We start from the raw sequence: 10,000 nt of genomic DNA on the forward strand, positions 1-10,000 counted from the left end.
GCTTTGCTTGGAACAAGAATCGGCAGAATACGGCAATGCAATCAAGAAAAGAAACGTCAAACAAGATCCGTTCCAACAAATTACCTTAGTTTAGGTGATTTTAAAAAAAAACTTCTGAAAACACAAGCTAGTGATATTTCTCCCTAATTTTACGACAACTCAAGAATTACGTGTTTATAACATAAGGGCACAGTTTTCTTGTCACTGTCGAGGCAGATCGAAAAACAGGAGCACTTGTTCGCTCGCATTTTAGAGCAAAACAAACAAACAAATCAACAATTTCTTTATGTCCAAAAGAGTACAGATAATTGTTATTTAATTCCTGTTGACAATAAAAGTTTAAGTTTCATCCCTAAACAAAGGAAAAACCGATGAAATAACTTAAAATAGCATCCGTAAAAATAACAAACGGTTTAGTGCCCAAAAGAAGAATTTTTGTAGTAACTTATTCCACCAAGTTCGAACTGGTATTCTGTTTTGTATTTGTCGTTCTCTTTCTCTCTCCTTTGTTTCTGTTGTAGTCATAGGTCCTCCAGGCATCATGCAACCTCGTTCTAGACTAGTCGTTCTAGACTAACGCTAATGACTTAATCACTGTAATATAAAGATTCTAAACTTGTAATGACTTACGTCAAAGTAGCTCGTTAGATTGTGAACATTTTCGTTGTAAGCGGAAGCAGATCGAGAAGCCACCGGGTAACTATACATTTGATATTTAAGACCTTGTTTCTGCTTTGTAATTATTACTTATGAGCACATACATATTTCTTAGATTTCGAACGCACTCCTCGTCACGTATGCTACTGAATAAAATGGAACTGTGATAAGCCTGTGTTTGAAACCGATGGTGTTAAAGGACCGTGAACAACGAAACATTCGAAATCCGTTTAGCAAATAGCAAAACCACCGTGGGCAAAAAGATGTCGGCCGCGGAAGAAGCAAAAATCATCCGAAGATCTGCTAAAGGAAGATTCACAAGAAAAAGGAATGAGCTTCTCAAATCTATCGCTGACAAGAGAAACAGAGAGATTATCGAAAGCAATTATTCTCAGCTGGTAGAAGCATGGGGACTCTTAGAAAGCAAACACGATTTATACGCCATGTATTTGACTGACGAAGAAGTAGAAACTGCCGATAACTGGATAACGGAAGTCCAAGAATCATTCACGGAAGCTATGACTATGAAGATGAGTTACATAAACGACATAGTAGCAATAGAATCTAGAGCGCGCGCAGAAGCAGAGCATGAAGAAGTGAGAAACAAAGAGCGCGAGCAAATACAGAGAATAATTGATCAAACAGCTATAAGAAGAAGCACGGCACAAGTTGTTTTTGAAACATCGTGCCAAAGTGTTATCAACATCCTAGAATCAGATAAGGGTACGATCTCTACCATCCAAAAATTTCAGCTCCAACTTGAAGAAGCATTTAAGGAATGCAAACAAACTAATAAGGAGCTACTTAATTTGCTGACGAAAGAATCAGCAGAATCTGAAATCAGATGGATTCACGATATTCAAAGAAAGTACAACGGGATAATTGAAAAACTAGATGTGCAAATTGTTAAAGATGAACAACTAAAGGAATCAAAGCAAGCGATAAAGGAAAAAACGACCAACCTTAGCTTGGAGAAAATAAAATTGCCCAAATTTGATGGTGAAATACGAGAATATCCACAGTTTAAAAGAGATTTCCAAAGGCATGTTGAGCCCACCTTAGACAAAGGCGATGTTTCGTACGTCTTACGATCCTGTCTCGGTAAAGAACCTTACGAAACAGTAAAGAGTGTAGACGATGACATTAACGAAATGTGGAAACGCCTCGATGATAAGTACGGAGACCCCGCCAAGGTTGCAGATGTGATCATTGACAGTATTCGACGAACCAAAATCATCAGAGAAGGAGAAGATAAACGACTCGTCGAATTTGTAAACATGTTGGAGGACGGATATAGAGACCTAAGAAGACTTGGACTTGAGGCATAGATTACAACGACCAGTTCTGTAAGCATTATAGAAAGAAAATTACCGATGGATATAAGGAGAGAGTGGGCTCAATCAGTCAGCTCAGATGCAAGTATGGTTGACAAGATGAACAAGTTTCCTAGCCTTTTACGATTTTTACTAAATCAAAAGAGAGCCATAGAATATGATTGTGCCGCACTTCGGGCTTACAACTCCAACACGGCAATGTCTAAAGCAGTCGCGCACCACGCAACCGCGAGAGAATACACTGACGAAAGACAATCGAATTATTCTAAATGCTTGTTCCACAACAACGCTGAGCACTGGACAAGTGAATGTAAATTATATCTGTCCGAATCAGTAGATGGAAGAAAAAGAATGTTAAAGGAAAAGGATGCGTGTTGGTCATGCTTGAAAAGAGGACATCGCATTCATGATTGTAAAAGAAAAGGAAATTGTGGCATAAACGACTGCGCGGGAAAACATCATAGAACCATCCACGAGGAAAGAAAAGAAGTCACAGCGTCAGCAAATATCTGCAGCAACTCACAAATCGATACATGTCTCCTGCAACTTCAAAGAATAAAAACAAAGAGAGGATACGTAAACGTCATGTGGGACAACGCGGCTTCCATATCACTCATCACAAACAAAAGGGCACGGGAAGAGAAACTAAAGGGAATACGGGTAGAGCTGTCTATCGTAAAAGTGGGTGCGAAAAGCGAGAAGATTGCATCAGAAAAGTACCGGCTATGTCTCATTGACAAAAAAGGCCAAATTGTCGAGTTTCACGTTTATGGCATCGACAAGATCACCTCAGACATTCAAAGCATAAATATTGATGGTATAGTGCAATTGTTCAAAAACGTTTCAACGGAAGAAATTGTGCGCCCTACCGGAGCAATCGATGTCCTAATAGGCTATGAATACGCTGGATTTCACCCTGAGAGAGAGCAAAACTCAGAACACTTGCTGCTTCTGAAGAATCGCTTCGGTCGATGCATAGGAGGAACACACCCATTAATCAAGGAAACCAGTGTGAAACCTAATCTCAGTGATGTAAAAGTCCTTCATGTTATGAAAGCGAACGTAGAGGATTTCTACAACATCGAAAATCTTGGAATCGAGTGTAAACCCCGCTGTGGAGGATGTAAATGCGGGAGATGTCCCATTGGGAGTAAAGAGTACAGCATTAAAGAGGAAAGAGAACTTGAGCTGATCGACAAAAATCTCGAATATGACTATCAGGATGGTCGATGGATTGCAGAATATCCTTGGATCAAAAACCCTTCTGCCCTCCCAGATAATAGGCGAGTAGCCGTGGCAACGCTGATCTCTACGGAGAAAAGGCTCCTCAAGAACCCTCAGCACGCCAAAATTTACGATATGCAAATAAAAGATATGGTTGCAAGGGATGTTGCCCGTAAACTCAGTAAAGAAGAACTAAACAGTTACAAAGGCCCCATACATTATATCTCGCATCATGAAGTTCTCAAACCAGATTCGAAGTCTACACCGGTTAGAATAGTGTTCAATAGTAGCGCTAAGTGCATGGGCCATGTACTTAATGAATATTGGGCAAAAGGTCCAGATCTACTCAACAATCTAGTGGGAGTATTAATACGGTTTAGGGAGAACCAAGTAGCAATGATGGGTGATATCAGGAAGATGTACCATACCGTAAAGACGAAGCCAATAGATCAGCACACCCACCGATTCTTATGGCGAGATATGGACACGACGAGAGAACCAGATACATATATCATACAAAGAGTATCATTTGGTGATAAGCCGTCAGGCACCATTGCGACAGTAGCCCTAAGAAAAACCGCTGAGATGGGAAGAGAAAGGTACCCACAAGCAGCACAAATTATCCAAGATAATACTTACATGGATGACATCATTGACAGCACTGAGGACCTACCAACAGCGCAAACAATTGCCAGCGATATTGAGAATTTGATTAAGAAGGGTGGATTCCAAGTCAAGGGCTGGATATTTTCAGATGATCCTATAAATCAAGACAAAACGGCTATACCTAGCGAGCCAAATACATCGACAGAGATGGGAAGAGAAAGGTACCCACAAGCAGCACAAATTATCCAAGATAATACTTACATGGATGACATCATTGACAGCACTGAGGACCTACCAACAGCGCAAACAATTGCCAGCGATATTGAGAATTTGATTAAGAAGGGTGGATTCCAAGTCAAGGGCTGGATATTTTCAGATGATCCTATAAATCAAGACAAAACGGCTATACCTAGCGAGCCAAATACATCGACAGAGAAAGTCCTCGGAATAATGTGGAATCCAGTCAAGGATTACTTATGCTTTGAAGTTAAACTAAACTTTTCACGTAAGAAACACAAGTTGCGCATCGAAACAGATTCAAAGACTAATCCGCTCCCCTACGAAATTCCAGAACAGCTAACGAAACGCATTATTCTTTCACAAGTTAATAGCATCTACGATCCGCTCGGATTATCAGGACCTTTCACAGTGAGAGCGAAAATAATGATGCGTCAGATATGGGCAAGCGACATCAAGATGAACTGGGACGATCCTATTCCGGAGGAGAATAAGCGAGATTGGATAATGTTCTTCAAAGAACTACATGAGATGGACAATGTCAAATTTAAAAGATGCATGAAGCCACGTGATACAGTCGGAGATCCAATATTGATTATCTTTAGCGATGGATCCAGCCAAGCCTTCGGCGCATGTGCTTACGTAAGATGGGAACTAAAGGGTGGCCTGTTTAAAAGTAGCCTGATTCTGTCCAAAAACCGCCTTGCCCCGATTAAGAAGATGTCTGTTGACCGCATAGAACTATGCGGAGCAATAATCAACAAACGACTAAAAGTGCTCGTACAACAGCAGTGCAGATATCATTTCCAGAAATGCTACCATATCTTTGATTCCCAAATAGTGCATGCTATGATTCAAAAGGATTCCTATGGTTTCAACACATTTGCCGCGACGCGCATAGGGGAAATTCAAGAAGGCACTGATCCTAAAGATTGGTACTGGGTCGAAAGCGAGCATAACATTGCCGATCGGTTAACGAGAGGCAAGAACCGAGCGAGCTTGGTTTTGGTAGTAGTTGGCAGGATGGACCCACATTCCTTAACCAACCCGAGAGTGAATGGCCAATAAGTCGTAATTACGCTGAACAACAATTACCGGACATGGTGAAAACCGTAAGAATTGCGACTGCAGTTATAAAGGACGATCTAGTAACCAGAATTAACATAAACAATTATTCCAACTATAAGAGATTGCTACGAGTGACAGCGCGAGTTTTGTCGATGTATCACACAGATTCGAAACCTACATTCCTTAATGTCAAAAGGGAACCCACTGCAGAAGATCTCATGAAGGCTGAAGATCTGTGGATCAAAGAAGCTCAGAGGAACATGCACGAAGAACTCAAGGCAGGAAAATACAAACGTCTATGTCCTCGCCTACGTAAAGATGGAATATATGTCGTGGGAGGTCGTGCCACCCGTTGGATGGAAATGAGTTACAACAAGAGCGAAGTTATATTATTACCCTATGAGCATCGCTTCTCACGTCTCTACGCAGAATATGTCCATAACAGGGGACATTACGGAGTATTAACAACTGCCAGTAAAATTCGCTCCAAATTCTGGATTACAAAGCTACTTAAGATGACGAAATCAATCAAATACAACTGTATCATATGCAGAAAGCTTGATAAAAAACTAAGTGAGCAAGTAATGGGAGAACTTCCAGAGGAGAGACTCAAGCCCGCTCCAGCCTGGCATTGCACAGCTATTGACTTGTTTGGTCCATTCAAGATTAAAGATGAAGTAAGAAAACGAACGACAGGAAAAGCGTACGGAGTTAAATTCAACTGCTTAGGAACACGAGCCGTGTATCTAGATCTTACAGCGGATTACAGCACTGAGAAGTTTTTAACGGTGTTGAGAAGATTTGTTTCATTAAGAGGTTATCCATTCAAACTTTACTCCGATAACGGATCTCAGCTAGTTGCAGCTAATAAAGAACTGAAAAGTGTTACCAAAGGATGGGACTGGGAAGAATTAAAAGCATTCGGAAACATAGAAGGTTTCCAGTGGGAATTCACAACAGCTGATGCTCCCTGGCAAAACGGAGTTTCTGAGGCTCTTGTAAAATCAGTCAAAAGAGCTATTGCCGCAGCCATCCATGAAAGCATTCTGACCTTTTCAGAGCTACAGACAGTTTTATTTGAGATCGCAAATTTGATTAATGAGAGACCCATTGGCAGACATCCAACATCACCCGATGATGGTACATATTTATGTCCCAACGACCTTTTACTAGGAAGATCAACTGCCAGAGTGCCAAGTGGACCTTTCAAATTTACATCCAACCCACAACATCGATTTGCATTCATTCAAGGCATCGTTAACAGCTTTTGGAAAAAATGGACAAGAGATTACTTCCCCAGCCTTATTATTAGACAAAAATGGCACACTGCACAACGCAATATGATTGTTGGAGACATCGTCTTGATGCAAGACTCAAACCAAATCAGGGGACAGTGAAAACTCGGTAGAGTGTCAAAAATTTACCCAGGGAAAGACGGAAAGATTCGTAAAGTAGAGGTACAGTACAAGAATCCCAGGCCAGGTGAACCTGTGACTAAATACGATGGGAGAGGTTATGTCACTGTTGAACGAGCTGTCCACCGTCTTATAGTATTACTGCCAGAAGAGGACAATAGAGACAAATCAAACTAATCGATTGTTGACTCTGATCATTAACTCAAAATCTGTAAAAAAAAAAATAAAACTTTTTTTTTTTTCTTCGAGCGGGGGAGTGTGTCGTTCTAGACTAACGCTAATGACTTAATCACTGTAATATAAAGATTCTAAACTTGTAATGACTTACGTCACAGTAGCTCGTTAGATTGTGAACATTTTCGTTGTAAGCGGAAGCAGATCGAGAAGCCACCGGGTAACTATACATTTGATATTTAAGACCTTGTTTCTGCTTTGTAATTATTACTTATGAGCACATACATATTTCTTAGATTTCGAACGCACTCCTCGTCACGTATGCTACTGAATAAAATGGAACTGTGATAAGCCTGTGTTTGAAACCGATGGTGTTAAAGGACCGTGAACAACGAAACAATGAGAGCTTCTAAAGATATACCAAAAATTTCAATACAGAGAAAAAAAGCAGCTCTAAACAAAAAAGACAAAAAAAAAACACTCAGCTTCAAGTTTATATCCCTACGGTGCTTGACTTGAATAGGCCGCTTCGGAAAATACCGTAATAGTCTTTGTTTGTCCCCCCAAATTTTGCATCAGCATTGTTTCCAGTTTCTCTTGGGACTTACAACGGTCCCAAGAGAAAACAAAAGCAATGCTTATGCCAAATGTGGGGGAACAAACAAAGAGTATTATGGTATTTTCCGAAGTGGCCTATGCATGACTGCGTAGCTACCAGTGTGGACCACAGGTATCATGATACGTCAAACTGGATTGAAACCAGCAAAAAATGCAAAAGAAAACATTTTCCAAACCGTTTTCCACCTGAACTCGAGTAGCCGCGTCGAGCAACAGAAAGCGCGCGAAAAATGAAGCCTCGTTTATGTTTAGGTGAGTTAACCTGGGTTAAGCCTGCAATCCAATCTAAAACTAGTACCTTGTCAGCGGCCAAAGATACCTAACCTCGGGCTTGAGCCCTCGATATAATTACGTGATACTGGTACATACCTCCGTACGTTCACCTCTCCATGTATGCCAATGTGACCAGTATCATGCTAGTTTACAGCATACATCTTTGACATTGGACATCCATGTTTTGATCAATCGACACCGGGTATTGCTTGTACCCGCAATATGGTCACGTGATACTGGTCACCCGATACCTTGTTTTGACAGGTACAATCAAATACGATTGTATTCGATTGTACCTGTCGAAACTAGGTATCGGCTGACCAGTATCACGTGACCATATTGCAGGTACAAGCTTATAGCTCGCAGAGGTCATCTCTATGCCCGGTGCGCTTTATGACAAACTTGTATGGAACTTTCTTTCTGCAGTCCTCTGGTTGCTAGCTGTGGTTTGTGAATTGAGCCTGGATTCCAGCGTCTTTAAAGGGGCTAGGTCACGCAATTTTAGGCAATTTCAACACTGATCGAATGGTCATAGAATTAACTAAAATATCAAAATAACTGTTCAAAACTATTGAAGAACTCTAACAAAACACAGGGAAGCCAAGAAGGGACATAGATGGACAAAACTGGAGAGGATTGAAATGGATTGAATTTGGGTAAATTTGAAAAACGTCGGCCCACCTTTTTTCAAACTTATATCAGTCCATATCAAAATGTCATTTACACAGCTGGAAAATCATTCTCAGTTGTTATGTGGCCGTGATTTTGCAAATGAAAGACTCTTGCTCTGCCAATTTGACGTTTGGAGCTCATAATTAACAAAATTAAACAAATTTACCTAAAATAGCGTGACCTAGCCCCTTTAAGTAACCTCTGTATTAATTACAAAAAGCTACCCATAAATGCTGCAACTTAGCACCTTCAGATGCACAACAAAGTTCTTTCTATTCACAGCAGCCTATGATTGCAGCTAAAGATCAAATTCCACCCCAGCCTCGACAATGCAACTTCTAGAGTTTACTCGTGTCTATTAGGACTGACTATAACTATTTTACTGGTCTCTGCATGGGGTGCCCTGTGGCAGCTGAAGGGTCAAGCTAAGATATTTTCAGACTTGAACCCAATTATAATTAAGTCCTATATAAGAGAATTGGGTTCTTGGTCATTTCAAAGTTGTTGGTCATCGATTTCTGCTAAGTACTGACTAATGCTGACAAATTATTTTAAAACCAAGGCACAGGCACTGACTCAGGATAATCACCCTTCCGTAAACTAACTTTGGTTTGCTCTTATAAGTGCAAACTAACATTTAAATCATAGCTTAGAGCCTCTAGATTCTGTACAGGCATCTCTTGACGGACCCCCCCCCCCCCCCCCCTGGTTCTAAGACCGCTCGAAGGGCTTTAAGACACCTTTCAAAATCAGTATATAAAAGCAGTGTACGGTTGGTTGACCTAACGATGAACTCCCAGTAAGAGGATCCACAGGATACAATGTCTCGACGCGAATTTGTAGTTAAGTGTGCGTAAGAAAAAGCGACGAAGAGACAAACTCTTGACTGTTCTGGACGGGGTGTAATACGACGTTTCGGCCGTTCGGCCTTCTTCAGGTTAAAAGTTAAAAACTAAAAAACTATTTACAATGAGTGCAAATCACAAAAACAGCGGCTTATATATACAGAGTGGAAATATTGAAAATAAGGAAACGTAACAAAACAAAGGTCAAAGCTACAGGGTGACATGGATTTGACAATCAAAGACAAATAAAGAACTATAAGAAAGGTGTAAGCTACAAGGTGACATGGATTTAACAATCAAAAACAAATAAAGAACTATAGGTGACATATCGACAAAAATGCATCATATTGGGAAAATGTCAACTCACAATAATGTCAACTCATTTTGAAGTGGTTAAGGAATGGAGTCGTAAGTGGTTTTCTGAAGGGCAGATTAGCCAGGAGATTGCTACGTGGGTTGCAAATTTGGAACCAAAACCAGGAATGGCATTTGGGAATGTCAAAACACACAAACGTGACAACCCACTTCGACTATTACATCCTGTTGCGGTACAGCAAATGAACGGCTTTCTGCTTTCACAGAATTGTACCTCAAACCTCTTTCACAGAGTCTTCCGTCCTTTGTGAAGGATTCCACGGATTTTTTCAACAAATTAATATTAGAAGATTTGAACGCAAAAGGCCCATTCCCTGAGGGGTCCCTCCTTGTGTCTTGGGATGTAGTGTCAATGTTTCCAAACATTGACAACAATCTAGGTATTTCAGCAGTTAGAAAGGCACTTAATTCGAGATCTGTTAACATTCCTTCCACTGATTGCTTAGTTGAAGCCGTTGAAATTTGTCTAAGGGTAAATAATTGCCAGTTTGCTAGTCAGAGC

The 10,000-nt window shown here is 40.6% G+C and overlaps 2 protein-coding genes across 2 annotated transcripts; both read left to right on the plus strand.

The window, feature by feature from the left end:
* Nucleotides 1–2,030: 2,030 nt before the first annotated feature.
* Nucleotides 2,031–5,126, plus strand: LOC138031797 (uncharacterized). The gene has a single exon (XM_068879419.1). It carries the CDS (start codon nucleotides 2,031–2,033, stop codon nucleotides 5,124–5,126), a length of 3,096 nt encoding a protein of 1,031 aa, XP_068735520.1.
* Nucleotides 5,127–5,158: 32 nt separating this feature from the next.
* Nucleotides 5,159–6,523, plus strand: LOC138031798 (uncharacterized). Its single transcript, XM_068879420.1, has one exon. The coding sequence runs from the start codon at nucleotides 5,159–5,161 to the stop codon at nucleotides 6,521–6,523; it is 1,365 nt and encodes a 454-aa protein (XP_068735521.1).
* Nucleotides 6,524–10,000: the final 3,477 nt, after the last annotated feature.

This window comes from Montipora capricornis, chromosome 14 (assembly GCF_036669925.1).
Source record: "Montipora capricornis isolate CH-2021 chromosome 14, ASM3666992v2, whole genome shotgun sequence".
In the NCBI taxonomy this organism is placed as follows: Eukaryota; Metazoa; Cnidaria; class Anthozoa; order Scleractinia; family Acroporidae; genus Montipora; species Montipora capricornis.